The 21,355-nt window shown below is 42.4% G+C and overlaps 1 protein-coding gene and 1 long non-coding RNA gene across 9 annotated transcripts; one reads left to right on the top strand and one right to left on the bottom strand.

Annotated features, from left to right (window-relative positions):
* Positions 1–539: 539 nt before the first annotated feature.
* Positions 540–1,090, bottom strand: LOC114149256 (uncharacterized). Its single transcript, XR_003596471.1, has 2 exons — positions 963–1,090; positions 540–865 (listed from the first exon to the last, which is right to left on the bottom strand). It is a non-coding gene; the product is annotated as an uncharacterized LOC114149256 (long non-coding RNA).
* Positions 1,091–1,145: 55 nt separating this feature from the next.
* Positions 1,146–20,528, top strand: prag1 (PEAK1 related, kinase-activating pseudokinase 1). Of its 8 annotated transcripts, none has more exons than XM_028024951.1 (7): positions 1,797–1,892; positions 2,019–2,064; positions 3,840–4,177; positions 4,263–5,986; positions 12,969–13,114; positions 14,028–14,794; positions 18,378–20,528. In XM_028024951.1, the coding sequence occupies exons 3-7, from the start codon at positions 3,917–3,919 to the stop codon at positions 19,536–19,538; spliced, it is 4,059 nt and encodes a 1,352-aa protein (XP_027880752.1). In that variant the 5' UTR covers positions 1,797–1,892; positions 2,019–2,064; positions 3,840–3,916; the 3' UTR covers positions 19,539–20,528. The 8 variants fall into 8 exon arrangements, with proteins under 8 accessions (XP_027880753.1, XP_027880747.1, XP_027880752.1 ...); XM_028024947.1 differs by having other exon boundaries at positions 3,836–4,177; XM_028024952.1 differs by lacking the exons at positions 1,797–1,892; positions 2,019–2,064 and adding an exon at positions 1,146–1,372.
* The last annotated feature ends 827 nt before the right edge of the window (positions 20,529–21,355 follow it).

Below are 21,355 nucleotides of genomic sequence, written 5' to 3'. Positions count from 1 at the left end.
AAGACAAACTTATATGGAGTTTAAAAGCAGATTTGGGTTACAAAACAGTATCCAAGCTTTGAACATCTCCTGGAGCATTGTCTATCATCTGAAAATAGAAAGAGTCTGGCATCCAGTTAATCAGGAAGAGCATGAAAAAGCCAGTAAAAATGTGGAAGACTGTGCTATGGTCATAAAAAGCTAAACTTTGTGACATAAAACTTGCAATGCATGTCATCCTGAACCCAGGGGAGTTAAGCAGAGCTGATGAAAACATGGATGGGGCAAAACACAGGGCTCTTCTGGAGGAAAAACTGCTGCAGCGAAACAGTTCTGAACACCTGAACATACATCCAGAGCAACAAGAATATGGTTTATATAAAAGCTCATTTGTTTGCTTGAATGGCCTTGTCAAAGTCTAGACCTAATTCAACCTGAGGATCTGTAGCCAGAAAATGGAAAATGATGCTCTCCATCCTATCTGCGTGAGCTAGAGCTGTTCTGGAACGAAATCTCACTCTGGGTGTGCAAACTTGGTAGACACATACCCTCAAAAAAAAAAGACTTGAAGCTGCGATTGCATTTTAATTCAGTGACAAATAAGTTGCATCAATACTTTTGCATTGCACTCAGTCGTTGTATCACAATCAAAGTCAAATGTCTAATCTCTGCAGATGACTGGTTCTCCCGCGTTTGTCCCTCCCCGATTTCTGCCTCTCCCTTTTGCTGACCGTAATGGAGACCAGCAGGGGGTCCAGACTGGCTCTGAAGCGGTGGCAGCGTTCCTCCCCATCACTGTCACCCAAAAACAGGAGCAGTCCCGGGGGAGAGAGGGGCACTTCAAATTCTGCCCACTTCAAAGAGCCCTCTGACCAAGATTGATTACCTGCAGGAGAAACAAAACAAAACTTAAACGGATACATTATGGTTGTATTAGATTTCCTCAACAGTCTAAATTTTCCGTCTGTAATATTTTAAGTAACCTGGTTGCGCGCTGAACATTAATGACAGCAAAGCAACGCAGGAGGTTTAACGAGGATCGGTGAGTGTGGCCGCTTGCCAGACTGCATGGCTGGTTGAAGGAGCTCCTCCCACCTTCTTCTGCTCTCCCCCTGACGCTGCAGCAGAGGACTTCAGCTGTTCTCCAGCAGCATTTCACCTCTGCACAGATTAGCGACAGCAGCAGCAGCAGCACCAGAGGCATGCAGGGCAGGAGAGCAAGCCAGCCCGTAGCAACGCACTCTACCCCGGCTCTGTAGCCGGAGGGAAACCCGTAAGGACACTGGAAAATCAAAGGACCATTTATCATTGGACACGTTTTCTCTTATTTTTTATTTTTTATTTTCTCACGGTAAAGCTTTTTGTGTTGCCAGGGAGGAGAAAGTCCGAGCAGGTAAACAGCAGCCAGCAGACAATATAACCTTGAGCGCTCGATTATGTTGCAGCTGCATTTTTTTTATTTATTTATTTGTTTTTGCTCGTTTATTTCCTCCAGTATACCTGGCTTACTGAACCACACTCTTTATTCTGCTTTGATTCGATGTGATAAAGATGAAGACAAAAAAAAAAAACGTATCAAAAATTTTCTGTTTAAAGTAATGAGAAGGGGGACTATTTTACCAATTTACTCGTTGGTAAAACAAAGCAATTTTTTCTAAAACCTCATTTTTCAGAGCCTCAACCCTCTTAACACGTGTAGTGTGTTCATCGCATACCTAAGAGAAATTTAGTCAGATACTGAAAAGATAAAGACAGCTCAGAGTTGGAAGTTTTTGAGAAGTTTTGGCGGACACCCCCCTCTCTCTGACTATAAGCAGAAGAACAGGTTGCGCGCCCCCTCCCTCCCTTTTCTTGGTGAATGAAGGGGCTGCTGTGTGGGTGAGCAGGCGTGACGAATGCAGCGCCCGTTCAAAGTGAGTGTGTGCACACACTGCCGTGACCTGGTTATCAGACTGGAACATAGACAAATGGACGTCCAATTATTGTGATCATGTATGAATGATGAATGAATGACTAGACTGTTTTTTTGTTTTTTTCAGATTGTGATGTCCAATTAAGCTTCTTGGACACTGCAGCACATAGACTGTAAGGCTCAAAAAATGACCCCCAGGGTCTAGTGCATGCATGATTTCTGGTGCAGACAGATTTATTATTTAGATAAGGTGTAGCTTTACCTGTTTTTAGAGCGTTACTGTAAGACACCTCACTGCCACATCTTGTTTTTAAAGTGCACACATTTAGCTTGGAGCAATGCATACAATGCAAGACCCGAAACCCTCATGAGGAATGAGGATGATCACTTCAAGGTTCATAATGTCTGCCGCAGGTTGCACCAAAAGCTTTAAATTCCACATCCACCCTCCAGCCAGTGACTCCTGACATACTAGCGAAAAATTTACTTTTTTTTTTTTGACTCAGGGCTTGTTGCAAGGCTGGTATTTTGTTTTTCTCCGTTTCTGTGTGTGCTTTATACGAGGAAGTGAGAAATGCTGGACCTTGAGCTTGAGAAGGTGTGGGGAATAAGGGGTCTATCATTGATCAAAGAAGGACTGACCACGGGCAACAAGCAGCAGGAACACCATTCGTTAACGTTTTAGTCTTGTGTGGCAGCATTTCAAACAACTTGTAAGAGATTGTCAAGTCCAGAACGCCCGCTAGGTCTATCAGCTCTTTGTGATAGTGTTCTGAAAACATTTGAGTCTCTAGACAGCCATCTCATCGCATGACTAGTGGACAACACCACGAGATCTTGGGCAATGCTCTGCTTCCTCTGTTGTCGCAGGAACGGTTAAACAAACAGTGAGCTGGTGGGTGCTTTCCTGCTCAGACTAAGTCAGAAAGAACAAAGAAAATGTAAACAGGTATTATCTTTACCAACAGAGAAACTCCTTATGACTACTATAGGATTAGTAGATCTCAAGATTGTTCTGCTGGTGCCGTAATATCATTTTTTAAAAATCGCAAAACACTTAACTGTATTATTTTAACATGTATTACTTTTTATGTAAATGTGCATTAAATGCATTTTTACAGCTTTCTTTCAGAAAGGTCTTGCTTATTGCCTCCCTTACTCAAATATTCAGCATCTGAATAATGAGCTGATGTTGGCATGAGTTGTGATAGCACCTTGTTGAGAAGTTCTTGTACTGTGTTAAGATCATTAAAAGACCCCCCGTTACAAAAAGACAAACAAGTCCTCTGAAATGTTCTTCTTCGCCTCACTGTCAGTCCAGTCAAACAGGACATGACCAGTCAGAAGGAGGGGGTGTGTGTGGCTCAGTTTTGTTTGTTAGCAAGGGAGGACGCATGTGGATTTGGAGGGGTGGGTGTGTGTTGTTGCACATTGGCGGGGGAAGGGAGCTTGTTCTGGGTGTAAGATTCACCCTAGTGAGACTTGTGCCTTTAGACATTCCTGACATTCCGACCTCCGGGATGTTTGAGGCTCCTCCGTCTTCTTCTTGCTTGTCGGGGGGCTGCTGAGGACTCTTTGTAGGGCTTTCATGTTGCTGGGCTCACTTCGGCAAGCCTTTTGGTTGAATGGAGACCACATGCCCTCTAATTTAGGAGGCCATGGGAACATATAGCATAGCACATATTTGGTCATCTTGAGTTACATCTCGGGATGACCCTTAAGTTCTTATGGCTTGGCTGTCGTGGTGCTTCTTTCACTAAATTTCTTTTATCACTGGAGTCTTTGTTCTAAACCTGACATTTAGACTTTTTTTGTAAAATTGAAGCGTTACTAGCTACAAAATGTAAAGAATGAGCTGATAGTTTGTTCTGGGACTCAAAATAAAAATGATCTAATTTGATCTCTTGGTTAATTATGTTTCCTTTTTCTACCATCTTCTCCTAGCCAGCCATGAGAGCTTATCCTCTGTCCGGAAGATTCCTTCGCCACCTCCTCTGACCAAATCCGACTCTCAGCAAACCAAAGATGTCAGCCTGTGGTGACTTTGCAGAACACGTGTGGAAACCTGGCTCTTGCAAGAACTGCTTCCACCCGCTCAGTGCACACAAGACTCGCGTCTCTGATGACAACGTCCCTCCAACTTGTTTGAAGAGCAGCTTGGGAGGTGATGAGGAGGGTGGAGTGACTGCACCTTCGCCCTACAGCAAGCCGACCATTGCTGTCAAACCCACCATGATGAGCTTTGACACAAGTGAGATGAAAGATGTGAACATGAACATAGAACAGGTGAGCTTCTTAAATGATTGCCTGTACTTCGCTTTCTGACTTTTTTTTCCTGGCTTTTAATGAGGTCTCATTTTTTTTGGAGCAGGACAACCCAAAGAGTCCAAGTGAGCGAATGGGTCTAAAGAAGCTCCAAAACATGTCACCACTCTACATTGATGATAATAATGGTTGCAACAAGGCCCATAAAGAGGTGGGTCTTCAAAGCCCTAATGCCAAGATTAACTACAACAGCTGCCTCTCCTTGTCCCCCAGTATCCTGCCCAAAGACTCTCTCTTCATTAGTAATGTTTATGTCAGCCAGGAGGAAGGAAGAGGTTCAAAGAGTTTCAAGAAAAATGCCAATGGAGACTCATGCTGGCAGCAGAATAATGCACCAGTTATTGGACCAAAGAGCACTTACAATGAAAGGAGTAATTTTAGGGAGTCCAATGAATCAACAGTGGAGATCCCTTTGTCAGTGGATGGTGTTCCTTCTGAACATACCACAGTTCATCACAACCCTTTATGCAGTAGTGGCATCAACACAAAAATGCCCAGCACTTCCACTGCCTACACCACAGTTTCAAGTGTGGAATCTACAAATCACATTAGTCCAACATCCCTCAGTCCCATTCCTGCTCTGTCTAAACAGAACAGCTTCTCAGACTCTCCTTCTTCCTATCACAGCAGTACTGATTCCCTTCCTGGGCCTGATGGATCAGTAGAACAACAGAATGGGCTCGGGATACACCAAAGTCCATCAGCCACAGGTAGCCCAGAGTCAACTCCAAGCTCTCCAAGTGTTCAGGAAGACTCTGAACCAATATACGCTGAAAGCACCAAGAGGAAGCCTAAGCCACTAGGAAATGGACTGCTTTCCTGTCCCGAGTCCCAAAACCAGATTAAGCAATCCAAGTCCTCGGAGTCTGAACGTTCTGGAGAGAGTCAGCGCGCCACCATCACCGTAATGGCTGCTCACACAGAGAACAACAGAACTTTTTTCCTAAGCAGCCCAGATTCAGGTGTTGGCACCCAGTGCCACTTTAGCCCTACAGCATGCAAAGATCCCAGTAGCCCAGCCTTCCGTTGGCCCAGTCCCAGCTACAGTGCACCTTCTCTTGGCAGAGAACCTTCTTTGTCCCCCAACCTGCACCCAAAGCCCCAGTCTAGCCCACCCATTCCTCCCAAGAGAAGTTCTCGCTCCCCAAAACTAGGTACCTCTAGCCTTTCACCATCCATGTCTTCTCCGATCCTCCTTCCTGAATTCCCTAAACTTGGCACATCTAGCCTCTCGGCATCCTTGTCCTCCCCTATCCCGCTCCCAGAACTCCCCATGCTCTTCCTCGTCTCTGCGAGAGAAGGACACTTCAAGGGCCCCACAGACAACCAGTGTGCAACATCCGAACGCTTGCACAAGTCCAGCCACCACAGCCCTGGCTGGAACTGCCGCATTGAGGAAGAAGAGGAGGAGGAAGACCAGAAAGGGATGGAGAAGAAGAAGAAGCAAGTTGCCGCTAGTTTGGGAATAACCTCCCAGGGGACTGGACCCATCAATGGTGCTGCTGTCTGGAAGGAGGCCAATGACTGTAAGATCCACAGCAGTCCCCCTCCGATGACAGAGCCAGGCACGGCCCCCCCGGCTGCCTCCAACAATGATGCCTGTCAGCGGGAAACCGAGGGCACCAGCACAGAGGAGGAGGGCAAGCATAACGAGAGCATGCCGACCAAGCAACCGTTGCATGGAGGCTCGACAGAGCTGCTGGCAGAGGGGAAAGGAGTTCCCAACCTTGACCTCAACCCACCACCTCCCCCACCTAAAAAACTGCACAGGTAAGAATAACAAAGATCTTGTTTGGATTTATGCTCTGGGTCAATAACATTCAAACTAGAATGCCCAAACAAATGGCGTCTTATTTTTTATTAAATTTCGTAAATCCAAAAGCAATATAATTAACTGATTTACCTTAAAAAAAAAAAGTATAATGTTGACTGGCAAGTAGAAGTCAGCAGAGGCAGAATGGAGTCAAAACTATAAAGATAATGACTTTAATGTTTAAAGTACAATTTTAGATGTTTGTACTCCGAAAATAATCTGTACTTTTAGGAAAATTTGGGTTTTCCATTCCTCAAACTTTTGTTGCAGTATAAACAATCTTTATCCACATGGAGGGCAAATTGCATCAAAAACTCAGACATCTTAAGCAGCAGTGAGTCTAAATTATTATTTACATTCAGACAGCGGCATTATCGAAAATCCGCTAGCTGTTTAAACACAATTTGGATGTCATTGCCTATTTGAGCCCATTTTATTCCACTCTGGCATGCACAAGTCCAGAAAATGGTCTTAACAGATAATTTAGCCCTTTCCCCATGCAGTAGGTCTAAATTCAGATATGGGATTTGCTCCCATGTCTGGTGTGTATATATAGCTGTGTTGCTGCTACAGTGCACACTCTCACTTCTTGCATTTAAATGCACCTTACTGCAGTCATCTCCATGTGAAACCTTCAGTGCCTTCTCCTTTCATAGCATCATTATTCAGCCTTGAATTGGCCTCCATTCTGACGCTGTGTGATCATTCAAACCATTGGGGCATAATCCTCAATGCATGCCTTGTTCTGTTCCTACTGGTATTGTGACTTCTTCAGTTCTAATTAATGCACAAAATAGGCCTGGTGGATAGTCCACTGCTGTGTCACGTTGCTATAAACTGTTTTGGCTACTGAACAATAAGTCTCATTGTCAAATAAACTGGCTTTTTATTCTTTCTTTGTTGTTCATCATACACAGACAAAGCTTTTTTTTTAAACATTTGTTTACAGCCTTTCAATATTAACCAACATATTTGCACTGTAGCCATACTTCATGTTCGTGAAGTCCACATCTGTTTTTTTCCACTTAACATTTGTAATTTTGCCCAGCTACCACATGGATAAGAATACATTCTGCAGTCTGAGTCAGCAATCCACAGCAGAAAAAGAGAAGGGGCCGTCAGTTTGGTATTTAAAAGAGATGATTCCCCTAAAATAGACTTTTCTTTGTCTGGGCTGGTGAAGATGAGGTGTAACTCACCTCCAACCAACTTTCTTTTAATAATGAGTTTTGTCCACTTGAATCAGACACACCAAAAGTCTGCTATTGTCAAAAATGGCTGATCAGGTTCTGTGGAGAAGAGGGAGGGCTGAGAGGAATATCATTTTGACCTTTAAAGCAGCAATTATAAAAGGGCACAAGTTAATACAAATTAATAGGAACTGTTGCAAATACATTACTAGCCACTTTGAATTTCTTGAACTGCTTTATCATAGATTCAACAAGGTGTTGGAAACCTTTTTTTAGAGCCTTTGGTCCCATCTTGGCATGATGGCAATACACAGTTGCTGCAGGTTTGTTGGATCATCCATGATACAAATCTCTTGTTCCAACACACCTCAGTGGTGCTCTTTTCGATTGAGATCTGGTGATTGGTGAAGCTGAAGTATAGGGGACTCCTCAAGATGTTCAAGAACCCAGTTTGAAATAATTTGAGCTTTATGACAGAGGGCATAAAACCTCCCACCAATCTGCTTTAGGGTTCAACATGTGCTTTCAGAAATGCTATTCTGCCAACCTTGAGGGTAGCAACCTTGAAATCAAAGGCATTTTTGCACACACAACTGCCTCTCTGTGAATATTTTCTCTCTTTCTTATTTTTTTTTGTTTTACCATTTTTTTCTGACCCTGAGAAATGACTGCGCATGTAAATCCCACCTGGTCAGCAGTTTCTGAAACGTACAGACCTGCCCATCTTGGCAATAGTAATTCTACATTCTACGTGACTTAAATGTGCCACCATCCTCATTCTGGTGCTTGATTTTAACTTCAACAGCCTATCTTCACCACTAAATATCAAAAGGCATGAGTTGCTGCCACAAGCAATTGAAGAGCTTTGCCAAATAAAGTGATTGTGGAATGTAGTTTGGGTTATTTTATATCTTAGTGTTTCAGTATCCATTACGATTTCTAGTTTGAAGTGTTCCACACTTGATATCATTCTTGATTATTGTTGGTCAGCAGAAAAAAAACTATTCAAATATTTCAATTTGAAATATTTAACAGTCTTAACTATACATTATGTAGCTTGGTGCACACCTATATAATTGATATTTTTTCAGTTTTTCCCCAAGTAAAAAAAAATATAATAAAACTATAAATAAACTGCCACAAGATCCAAAATGCAAAAAGGCATCGCAATTTCTTCAATGTATCTGATAATAGATGCATTACCCTAACATAAAATGTTACTGTACTAAGTACATTCAATTTTGAGATATTGACATTTATGAAGTCCCTCTAATCATTAACATCGCTTAAGTATATCTGAAGATTTCTTCTTATTCTCTACCATTTTGTAATTTTAAATTTGATCTTTTAAATTTGGTCAGCATATTGGCAACATATTCTATAAGATCTAAATGCTTTTTAAATCAAATAAAATGGACAGATTTTTCACCTGGGTAGATCTTGTGTTGCAGTTTTGAGAAACATAAAACATTTTGATTTATAAGTCTGCAGGATTCATAAATAGTTGACCACATTTACATAGGATACTGAGAACAGATGATGCACCAGCTTCTTGAAGGAGTGTCCCATTTCTCAGTGGGATATCTAACCCCCTACCTGAATTAAGTGCCAATGAATACAGAGAGGTGTGAGAATGGCCTTAGGACATGGAAATAATATTCAGCCTTTACTCTGGTTAAATAATAAGGGTGTTTATCAGAACAATAAATCATAGACTATCATTTTTGTCTTTTTATATTATTTGTTTTTCAAATTTTATTGGCAGAAGTTGTATTAATATTTGTTTAATGAATGGAAAATCTTGACCACCACACAAAGTCACGTGTACATTCTGTCTTGCGAGGGAACATTTTGATTCTCTGAATCATTTAAAAGCTACAGATGGCTTGAAGAATCTGCCTCCCAGAGTCTTTTATCATGGTTGCAAATGGCACATTGTTGTCTTTTTTTTATCTATTATATCCGGCACCGTACTGCATAGTGAGTCAGACTAAGACGACTGTGTTTGTACCTGTGCCCTATGTCCTAAGTAGTTTTCATAACAAAGAAGGTGTGTCAGCTGGCCATTGATTGCTGCCATGAGGCGGGGCTTAAGTGAGCAGATTGTTGCCCCTGGCAGCTCCCAAACTGTTCCCGCTTGGATATCACTTACAACCAGTAGAAGTAGAATTTATAGACCAGCCTCCTGGTTTCAAGTCCACTGAGTTGGACTTGGGTTTGAGCTGCTTCCTACTCAGTAAACACATGTTCCAAGATGCTCTGCCCCTCCCTTCACAGAGCCACCCTTGTTTTATGTGTTATTTTTTTTCTGCAGCACAACAGATAGCATCTTGTTGGTGCCGGACACACTTAAAGTTTACTCCACACTGGTAGCTGAACAAGAGAATGCTAAATATAAGAAACAAGGGCTTATATTCCACACATCTAACGGATGCAGTTGCTTTTCCTGCTGAGATACTTTAAATATCCTCATGACTCGTGTGGAACCAGAGTTGTGTTACTACACATGACAGGGCTTTAGAGAGCCACCAGTCTGATCCAGGGACCAATTTTGTGTGCCTGCCGACCCGGCAAGGACCTCTGCTTCGGCAGCATGAGGTAAGCACCTGATAGCTGATTTTTTTTTTTTTCTTATGTTTTACAGTTAGAGATGGAAATTTACAGGACTTTTTTTATGAGCAGTCTCATGATGGGGAAATGGTGATGTTCTTGTGGTTCAGTATTGGCTTTAAAAAAAACCCCAAAAAACTCTACACTAAACCACCTTTTTCCAGAAGCATCTGCATTTTCACACCTTGGTTACCAAAGTAGAAGTGCTGCTTTGACTTTTGTTTTCACAACCTGCATGTGTGTTAAGGTAGCTGTAAGTTGAAGAAAACTTGAAAGGTAACATAGGTACTTTTGCACTTATAGATGAGAAGTGACAAAGGAAATGTACAGAAAAGCCTTAGAGTGCCGTTAAAACGTAGACGTCTGACTGAGGGGGGCGATAACAAGCCAGACTGGAGCCATGTACAAAAGATAACATGGATTTGTGTCAAACATTAATGGGTCTTTGGTTTATATGACTAGATAGCCATAGTAACTCTACTACAGTCAAAGCAAAGAAACAATCGGTTTCTTTCTTCTCTGGACTATATTGTAATGTACGGGAATTCCACAACAAGGGTAAAACGTAATCCAACACAGAAGATAATAAACTTCGTAATTCAAGATTAAAATTGATAGCAGAACAAAACAAAGTTCAATACTGATTAAGCATTTGAACTGAACAATCTTAGTGTTTAAGTATCACTGCAGAAGCAACACTTTGCCTCTTATGGTAGGTTTTGTTTGGAATCTGCCTATCCCTACTTCAAGCTGTCAAGCCAAAACCTCAACACAGTGGTGCAGGAAAAGCAATGTTAGAATTCACAGAATCTTTTATTTTTCATCGTCCTTCTTTTGTACTTGTGATTCTGCCTATCTTGGGCGATGATGCATTATTATAACAGCTCTTATTTTGCAGCTGTGGAAGTAATATTTGTATTTTAATTGAAAGCAATCAGATCATGCTCTACATTTTTACCTTAGGTTTTTATATTACTATTGTTGTCCCTGAAACCATTATAATTTTACTCAAGGCTGTCCTACTCTGAGAATCTCAAACCAGCCCTTGGATAGATCATACAAATCTCCAATGTATATAAATTTAAGATTATTATTCTAATATAAAATCCTTAGTTAATTACTGTTTGTTAGGGGATGGTGGGATATTAGAAAATGATTCAATGATGTTGTGACAAATCCACATTTGGTGCAAATGTGCTTCCAACTCTCAGTGATCTTTAGTATCATGGTCCATCCAATAGACTGGATATGTTATTGCCATGCAAAGTCAGTTCAACATATCATGCAGGCAATTTGTGTTTTAATAACAGGTGAGCTGCTGAACTTTTGCGCACTTTACCAAATGTGAGGAACGTGCTTCTTTGATGGTGTCACGTCATTTGTTTTACCACAAATAGGGCCTCTAATTTCAATACAGGAAGTGAAACCAGTTGAGTGAGTCACAACAACACCATGGCTCCTGCTTTAGTCTGTCTCTCCTTTTACCCAGAAGGCGAGCTGCAGCCAGCTGCATGTAACTCCACTCTGGTCTGTTTTTAAAGTCAAGCAGCCTCCTGTTGCCCTGCTTTTTTTAAAGACAACGTCAGGACTCGGTGTGTGTAAACAGACGGAGGCTGCCATGCACCGTAAGGGTATCTGTTGATATTTAGAGTCTGTGTGGCTTCTGGGTTGATAAGTGGAGACACCTCGCTTGACAAGTTTATCACAGTACTTCATGCCGGCAGGAAGGATGATTAAATCTATGGAGAGGAAATGGGCAGTAGGATGTTTAGGCTAAAAGTGAGCATTCCATTCGTGGGAATGAACGTGAAATCCACCGGCAAACCGGAACGTTTTGAGAATACTTATCAATCTTTGCACATGTTTCAACACAGCAAAGAATGACGATTTTTTTTTATGCATGTTTTGAATACAAATTTGCTCAGCTTGAGAGATAAATGCAGAGACACACTCATGGACTTGCAATCCGTACATTCATTACCATTTGTCCCGTGCCTCAGCACTTCCCCTGCCTTTCATCACACCTCTTTTGTCTGCAAAACGACAGCGGATCCTCTAGCTAGCACACTGGCCACTGAGCGAATACCTCACCTTTTGTCTCCCCCACTGCACTCAACTCCTCCTGTCCTCCTCTTCTGTTTGTTCTGCTGATTTATGTAGGAATTGAAGTCATGGAGGAGTCATTTTGAAATGACAGAGAGGAACGATTATGATAAAGGAGAGGAACGGGTTCTAGCCCTCCACCCCTCCAAGCCATTTAGGTGTATAATGAGACGAGTGAATGGCTGTCAGTCGGCCTAATTGGTCAGCTTCTGGATTAAAACTCTGCTCATGGAGCCTTTTCGTTGGCATTGTGAGAGGCCATCATGTCAGTCAGGAAGTAAAAAGGGGGAAGGAAATGCTTCTCCCTCAAATATGAAAAGGAATAAGTCTTAATGTTTTAAAGATTTGGGTGGTGTTTTATGTCATACTTGCGATTATGAACCAAAAGCTCTGTATCTACAAGATTGAATGTTTTCCCACATTTTGTCACAGAACAGTTACAAACCAGAGCTTTTTATGGGTATTTTATGTGCAGAGTACATGGTAAATGGCTTGTACGTAGTGCAATTTAATTAATTGTAAAATTGCCTTTAATTTTTCTCATGCAATGAGATGCTTCATGTTTAGAATGTCAAGACATTGCAAGCATCACTTTTATTTTTGAAATCTACTTGTGGCCGAGGTTCCAGAGCTTCAACTAGTCACACCCTGCAGTTTTTATAAGTTTGTAAACACCTTATTCATGAGGATCATTCTGTTTCAGCAATAAATAAGCTCAGAATAAAGAAGTGTACCTCACTGTGAGGAAGTGGAACTACTCCTGACCATTTAAAGTAAAAACAAATGTACTCTTTCGCCTAGATTTATCAGCACCAAAACACAGATTTAAAAAAAACAACAAAAAAACAGCCAAGAGGAAGTGAATCGGTTCCACATTTACAAACGGTCACATCAAAACATTACTATTTCTTCAGCAAAACTGCAGATACTGTGGTCGGCCTTTCTGACAGTTTCCCCTAACCAATCATTTTGAAATTAGTTCACAAACATTTTTTTTTTCCCTTGTTACTTTAATTTGCTACGTTGTCTCTTATAGGGTGAGTGGTAAGATGAGCGGCAGCACTGTGGAGTTGAACTGCAGCAGCCAGGGAGGGTCAGCAGAGAGCCCCGTGTCGTCTGTTCGGAGCCTGGGCAGCATTAGCCTACCAGCTGCATCCACTGACAACCTGACAGCTGACACCGGTAAGTCAGTCACAACAAATCACGTCCAGCTAAGAGGATTTACTCCAACAGGGACATGCACAGAGAATCCAAAGCATTGTCTCCTGTTTATAGGGGTTAGTTGCATCGCTGCTCCCTCACATTCAACCCACCAAAAGAGGAAATGTTTCGCTGCAAGGTTATGTTTTCCCACTTATCTCTTGCCTTCCTTATTTTGTTATGACTGGGTGTGTTTGAGATTTCTAAAGTCTTCAAACATGTGACGTGGCTCGCACAGTGAGTGGCATTTGTCCTTGGCGTATCGGCTTTAAACCTTGGTGGCTCTCAGACGCTTGTAATTGCTGCAACTTCCTGGGCAATGCTGTTTGAAGAGATAATTATGGACTCTGATAACGAGGAAAAAAAAGGGTTTGGCTACATCCTACAGAGTACGTCTTTTTTTTCTGCCTTTACGCGTCTCCCCTCACTGTGAAAGCAGTTATTGAAGACTGCACAGCGCAATTACCTTGTCGTCTGCCTCCTCGAGTGTAATGCGAAGCCTTTAATTGAATTGAATGGATCATAATCTGGTGGAAGATGTCTTGAGTGTTGACTTGAATCAGAGGTTGTGGAAATTTCCAGCTCTTCTGAGGAAACGAGGTATGTGTTTATAGCTAAGCAGTTAGATAAGGGGGTTGGATGGTCTAACGAGGTTTACAGTAAGAAATATATGAATCAGTCAGATTTAGGCTCTAAGAAATAGGAATAATACTTAGAATTCAGCTTGTTTTCTAGGTTGTCAAGGTATTCCTGGGTGATCTGACAGAACATGTAATTCTTTTTCATTTTTTATTGCAAAGACACTCCAAAAGAAAAATTGGTAATATAAAAAAAAATACTCAACCAGACCGAGATCATACCAGAAGCCACTAATGCAATTTTTTTCTCCTCTTAGGGTCTCGAGATGCTACGCGAATGTCTTGTTCTTCACCGTTTCCCAGAACTCCTGTAGCATCAGCTCCTGGTTCTCCTCACTTGTCCTCCTTCAGCAGCTTAAGCACTCAACCGCCTCCTCTGCCAGAGAAGAAAATGGTCAACCGCACCGTGTCAGCTCCAGACACCGCCAATGGGAAACCCTTCATCCGAGCCTACCCACGCTTTCCGTTCGCCGGCTCGGAGAGCAATGTGTGTCGCTCCACTGATGCCGCTTCCCGCACCAGCCTGCCATCGAGTCCTGTTGACCCCCGGCCTGTTTTCTCCTCCAACGAGTCCCTGGAGCGCTGCCACCTCCTTCTGGCTAGGCCCTCGAGGTCCCGGACTCTGGATGAGCAGCAAAAGACCCAGGGGCGGTTAGGCGTGCACTGCCGAACCAGCATCACCTGCTTGTCCTCGCCGCAGCTTAGCGCGCCCTTTTCGGCCTCAGAAGCCGGCTCGGCACCAAACCTTGGCTCGAGCATGCAGCTCCAGACTCTTCTGAGCAACATCGACAGCAGGGAAGGGGTGTACTCCAAACTGGGCGGCCTATATGCGGAGTCCCTACGACGCTTGGCCCTGAAATGTGAAGATCACTTTACTCGCTCCCAGAAGAATCCGCTTAGGTTTGACGAGAGCAACTGGTCGCTATTCAGGCTTACTTCCAACAAGCCGAGCTGCAACGCAGGAGATGCTGTGTACTACTCTGCTGCCTGCGCCTCGGACCCCAGGAACTCCTACGCTGTGAAGGTAATCCTTAAATCCTGGAACAAAATAGTATTACTTCTATACGCTTGGTTCAACTGACAACTGAACAGCTAGTGAACTGTCTGAGAATTTACAATGAAAAAGAGTTTTATTTAATTACAAAGCAATCAGAACATAGTTTGCATTTGGGTTGTCCCGATTCGATATTGATATCGGAAATTGGTCCGATATCAACCAAAAAAGGAGTATTGGATTATATCATGCATCCAAAATCTAAGATATAAGCCTGGCGACAAAAGCTCTCCGCTCCAGCGTTTAGTCTGCCCCAGCATTTCTCTTCTGCAGTGCTTGTATCTTGCATGCAGACCCATTGGATAATAATAAATGGGTCAGTTGTACGCTTACCTATTGTTGTTGACTATTGTTTTCTGTTCTAGTACTGTCACATGATCAAGGCATTTTTAACACCACACTACAAAATAAGTAACATAATTACGTATGAGCCATATTGGTGTCGTATTGAGTCAATATTGGTATTGGCCAACAGTGAAAGCTGCAATATTGGTATTGTATTGAAAGTGAAAAAGTCTTATCGCCTGTAATTTGCGAGTTTTTCAAAAAAAATCTTCTTAAATATCAATTTTTTTACACCTTGAAAAGTTTTACTAAATTAGTAACTTAATGCAGAAGTTTTCAAACTGTTTTAGCGCCAGAATTAAAAAGAGAACCTCCTACCCCGACTATCCCCTAGATAGAAACTATGATAATCTTGCCAATAATTAACTAACTTATAATTTTATCATGAAACAAATTAGCAAAAAAAAAGGTTTCTTGAGGCCTTAATTCAGGTGTGAAAGTTAAATGTTTTAACACCCAGCAGCAGAGGGAGTTAGTGATCTGGATCAGTAATGTTTGTCCATGATCTGGTGTTCAGTCTGCAGTGTAGCAAACTCCAAGTAACCACTAACTGAACAAAGTACTTTCACTACTGCTTTGGGTTTTGAAACAAACCACAGCATCGGGATCGATGTTTGCTTGGGGTTAAGAGCTCCATCATCCTGGGTCAGCCTGCAGCAGAGTTAATGTTTCTCAAGAATTAAAAGGAGTCAGATGAGGTGTTTCTGGTATCAGGATACCTAATTCAAGTCACCCTTTGAAGGTTTCCTGGACACATTCAACTGAAAAAACATCGGGGAGTTTGAAGACTAAGCTTCCCCCTGCTACTCCTGCGAGAAATGTATATAAGCACAATAAATAGAAGTAAAAGGCAGTCTTGTCTCAGCAGCAATATCTGTCTCATCAATGAATGCTTCTGAGGAAATGCATGATCTGGTCTCACAGTCTGATGTAGCAATAGGAGAAGCTTTAAAGTAGGGAAAATTCTTTTTTTAAAATTATAATCCTTTTTTATTCACATCAATAGTCTTTGATGTGAATTCAAAGGCTATTGACAGGATTACAGGAAGTTAAAACAGAGAACAATGAATGAAGCATTAGAAAGTTAATTGCTGTGTCGTGCCTATTCACTCCCGTTACCTTAGCAATTGTCTAGTGGGTGTGAATTTATAAAACGGTTTGAGAGTTTAAAGAAAAGCTCTAGAAATGAAAAATATGTGGTTGCAGTGTTGTTGGTCTACAGATGGGATGGTTCCCATTGCTGTTCAAACCTTCAGACCCCAGAAAGTAAACAAGCGGCGAGCAGGGCGTGGATTCAGTCTCACTGATCTTTGTGCTCTAGTCTTTATTGCAGTACAAAGCAGCAGCTCTTTGTGCTGCATGTGTTACACCACAGGCTAGCCTCCCAGACTGTTGCTTAATATCTCCAGCCACAATTAATCTTTACATTCCAGAAAGGATTTACAGTCAGACAAACCACTGTTGTCAAGGCCACCCCTCACACACACACACACACACACAAAATGCAGCATGAGAGCATCCTTCAGAACTGCTGATGATATATATTTCTGCAGCCACTTTGTGTTTAATAGGCTGTCTGTGGTGTTTAATTATTTTTATGTTTCAGACATGTTGATTCTTAAAATCTGTTCCCAATAAATGTTTTTAGGAGAGATTAGCAATCCAACCGTAGCCACAATAAAAAACATTGTTAACATTTTATGAGAATGGTTTTCGGTGGTGTTGAGTGTTTCCCATGACAGTCTTTTATAATAATTAAAGAGATGGTCCAGGATTTTTATTTTTATTTTGTTTTAAAAAATGTGAGCAGTTAATAACTTGCCTATAAAGAAAAAAAATTAGGTTCAAGCTAATGGCTGGTATGCGGAGGCGAAGACCGAAGCAGACTTCAGTCAACAACGCCGATCTGAAAAGCATTGTTGTGGTTTCTACACCATGACCACCATCATGTTTGCACTGAGTGATTATTTACAAAGGAGAAGAATATTTTGAACAAAGAAAATTAATCTAGGAGGCAGTGCACCACCAAAATTCTTCCTGTGTGAAACTAACAGAATAGAGATTCTGAAGAGAAACTTCTCTGAAACAACTTCAGTTGCCAGTATTATTTGCAATGCTAAGCTAGTAGCTACCACATAGCTGAAGACCAAAGTGGACTTCAGCAACCTTAAACAATTCCGATCTCAAAATTATTCCAGTTTATTTAATGCTATTTTGTGAACCTTTAAATACTCCATTACGATTGCATTGGGAGGTTTATTAAGAAGCAAAGGGTTATTTACATGTGGAAATGGAGGTTGGAGGCAGTACACCACCAATAATCTTCCTGTGCGAAATTAATACTGAGAAACGAACATGCAGAGTTTAATAGAAAAGTGAGACAGTGTACAAAAAAACAAATGAACAACAAAATCACCTGGAGTTTAACATGTAATAGCATTGCTTTTACCCCAGCTTTACTATTATGTTAATTGGTTTACATGTTTCATTTTTTATGATTCACAGGAAGTGGTGCATCACCTCCACCCTTCTTTTCTCAAGTAAATAATCATTAGCTTATTTGTTAATCACAACCTAATGGATATATGACAGTTGTTCATAGGTATATTAAACATTGTTTGCTAAAACTGATTTGATTTTTTTTTCTCTCTGGGCTTCTAAAAGTCTACTTTGGAGACAAGTTTCAACCTTTGGGTCCAAATGTGTATTTAGTGTTAATTCAGTGGTGCTCAAGTCCAGTCCTCGAGAGTTACCATCCTGCAACTTTCAGATGTTTCCCTGCTCCAACACACCTGAATCAAATGAATGGCTTGTTAGCAGGCCTGTTCAGAGCTGATCCTGGTCTGTTTTAGTGAGGATGCATCTAAAAGTTGCAGGATGGTAGGTCTCAAGGGTGCTTCAATTAGAGCACTCCTGCTCTAATTGAAGGTACAGAGCGAAGACTAGCAACCCGTCCAGGGTCTCAACCAATGATTGTAGACTGCAGTCCCCATTCCCCAAAGATAAGCAGAAATAGACAATGAATGACTTCTATAGGTAACCTACTGCAATCAAAATATTGTGTATATATAAATCAAAAACTGGGGGGGGGTGCTTTTATTTCCATTAACAAATATTTTTTTTTATTATCAAGAACATATGTTTACCTTTTTACATGCAATCTGTGTTTGTCCTTTCTCACTTCTGCCTTATGTTGCTTGCTCCACAGATCTGTAAGAGTTCATCCAATGATGCCAAACAGGGTCATCTCTACGGTCTGACAGTGCAGCAGAGCATCCCTCCTCACTTTAACATCCAGCAGGATTGTGGTCACTTCCTCGCCTGTGTTCCTCAGAGCATGCTGCCTTCAAATGAAGTCTCTCTGCCTGCTGCGCTGGCTCCTACATCGCCCCACTGCGCAGCATCTGCTCAGGGTCAGCAAGCAGAGCAAGAGAGAGTGGTGGTCATCACGCCTGAGATTCCCCATCAGACCACTGCTGACTTCGTGCGGGAGTGGGAGGCGTTCCATAAGACTCAGCCCGAGGTCTACGAGCGCCGTGTTTGCTTCCTGCTTCTGCAACTCTGCAATGGCCTTGAGCACCTGAAGGAACATGGGGTCACGCACCGTGACCTGTGTTTAGAAAACCTGCTGTTGATCCCTCACCAACAAAGGCCAGCCCACCTAACTCAGCAGAGCGCCGCTGATGGCAGTGCCTGTAACGGTGCAGCTGCTGGAGACGTTCAGCGCCACCTCCCCCGTCTCCTCATCAGCAACTTTGCCAAGGCCAAGCGGCGCTCGTCAGAGGACGCTGCTTCGACGAACGGGGACCCTCGCATCAAGCGTGACCACGCCAGACTGGCGCCCGAGATTGTCTCTGCTGCTCAGTATCGTAAATTTGACGAGTTCCAGGCTGGCATCTTGATCTACGAGCTTCTCCACCTGCCCAACCCATTTGAGGTGAGTCCAGCGCTGAGGGAACAGGACTACCGCTGCGAGGACTTGCCTCCTGTGCCCCCTATATCCATTTACTCCGTGGGCCTCCAGAAGCTCGCACAGCTCCTCCTGCAACCCGACCCCATCAAGCGCATCCACATCCAGGAGGCTAAGCGGATACTACAGAGCCTGCTCTGGGGACCCCGGAAAGACCTGATGGAGCAGCAGTGGGAACGGCACAGGCGAGGCGGGGGCTTTGTTGACGGGTCCCGAAACGAAGGCCTGCTCAACTGGCTGGATGTGAAACGGGCCCTGCTGATGATGAAGTTTGCCGAGCGCTCGCTGGAGCCAGAGAGGAACGCCGAGCTGGAGGACTGGCTGTGCTGTCAGTACTTTTCCACAGCTCACCCTCTGTCTCTCTGCCACACGGCCGAACTGCTCTACTCCCTAAAGTGACAGCTCATGTGTGCAAGCCGCATTAAAATCATGTGTGAACTTGTGAACGTGCGAATGAGAGTCATAGATAATATCCAGACACTATGCACTGAACTGTGAACCTGATAATGTTACTTCTGCGTGCATGAGAGCCATAAATCAAACCATCTACACACTCTGTGCTGGAGTTTCTTCACCAATGGCAGCCCCCATGAAGACAGGATAAGAGGACCCTAAAGAAGGAGAGATGCACCAATCAAAATGTGGGGCCTAATTTACAAAATCTGTTTTTTTAAAAGGCTTGGACCTGTTGAAAGGGATTTCTCTTAAGACCAGAAAATAGAAGATCAGTATTCTGCCATGAGTGTTTAATCCTTTATATTGGGAGTAAAGGCTACATCTCTTGGTGTGTGTGTGAGTGTGAGGGACAAATTGCTGCAAACCAGGTTTACTGTCATCTGAAAAAAGGGTTACATAGTTAACATTTTCTACCAGCATTAGCATCATATATTGGTGAACAGGCACAGCTGACACTGCTGTTTCCATGGTTATTTATACATAATCTGGGTCCTGACGTTAGCTCTGAGGTTGCCAAAGTTTCCAAATGCAGCATTTTCTACAACAGGTAGAAGTTAAAAGCTTGAAAGGATAAACCACTGCAACTTTGTTGTAACTCAATTAGTGTCCCGGTTATCTGCTCTCTTGCAGCCTAGATGAAACCATATTGTAGAAAGTTTGAACGTTCTTCACATCTTTGTTTCCCCTGATTATAGTTACCACGCTGATACAAAGAATGGCTAACTGTGAGACGACTTCCACCAGTAATGACTTCCTCAGAAAATAGTGTGGTCAGCATATCCTGGTAGCTTCTGTTGTGGTGTATTAACTGATCAGGCTGGTCATTGGTCAAAGCCGATCAAGCTTTCAGCCAACTTTCTAGGTGCATCACTGGAAAAAAAGTGATTGACAAAGTACCATTACCAAAGTTTCTTATTTAACATCCTGTGTATTTAATAAATAGATGTGGAGGCACTGTGGAAGCTTATTAACTTATAACCTGATAATGTGTCTGTCTATAACACTTAGTTGTCTAAACATACAGCTCATTTTTCTCCATTTACATCTAGTTTCTTCTCAAAATAAGAAGATGTTGATTGTCAATTTGAACTTGTCGTATCTTCTCCTCCACACTTTTAAGCCGCAGGCACATAGTGCTGTACTGTGAAAGCAACTGGTTACTGGTTTACTGGCCAAAACTATCAAACACACTTGCTTCTGTATTGACTGACAAAGTTTTCCCAAGCCCTACTGCCGGGGAGTCAAACTCCAGTCCTCAAGGGCCGGAGTCCTGCAACTTTTAGATGAGCCTCTGCTGCGCCACACCTGAATGGAATAATTAGGTCATTAGCAAGGCTCTGGAGAACCGATCTACACAAGGAGGAGGTCATTAAACCATTTCATTCCAGTGTTTTGTACCTGTGGCACATCTAAAAACTGCAGGACATAGTCCTCTAGGACTGCAGGCCCTAGAGGACTGGAGTTTGACACCTGTGCCCTACTGACTTCCATCACACATTTAAACGTTTTGACTTTTGTTGAGGTGCCTTTTGTTCTTTGTATATGTTTCAGTGATTTGAACCAAGTGTAAATATATTTCATTTGTCTTTTGTGAAACTGGCCTTTCACAGAATGTTCCGGTAACAACTTTGTACAGTTATTTGTAAATGATTTTCAAAAGCAAACGTGAGCCCAAGCAGGTCTTAAAAAGCCATGAATATGAACAGCAGGTGTTATTTATGACGTATTTTTGTTTTCCTACGCAAGTCACTGGAAGTTTT

The sequence above is a fragment of the Xiphophorus couchianus genome, chromosome 8 (assembly GCF_001444195.1).
Source record: "Xiphophorus couchianus chromosome 8, X_couchianus-1.0, whole genome shotgun sequence".
Classification (NCBI taxonomy): domain Eukaryota; kingdom Metazoa; phylum Chordata; class Actinopteri; order Cyprinodontiformes; family Poeciliidae; genus Xiphophorus; species Xiphophorus couchianus.
This window is presented reverse-complemented; position numbering and strand designations above follow the sequence as displayed.

Bases quoted from the DNA above. Each gene is read 5' to 3' on its own strand.
- prag1 (XM_028024952.1), top strand. From the start codon at position 3,917: ATGTCAGCCTGTGGTGACTTTGCAGAACACGTGTGGAAACCTGGCTCT. The intron at 5,987-12,968 runs GTAAGAATAACA...TGTCTCTTATAG, and splicing joins CCACCTAAAAAACTGCACAG to GGTGAGTGGTAAGATGAGCG. The intron at 14,795-18,377 runs GTAATCCTTAAA...CTTGCTCCACAG, and splicing joins GGAACTCCTACGCTGTGAAG to ATCTGTAAGAGTTCATCCAA.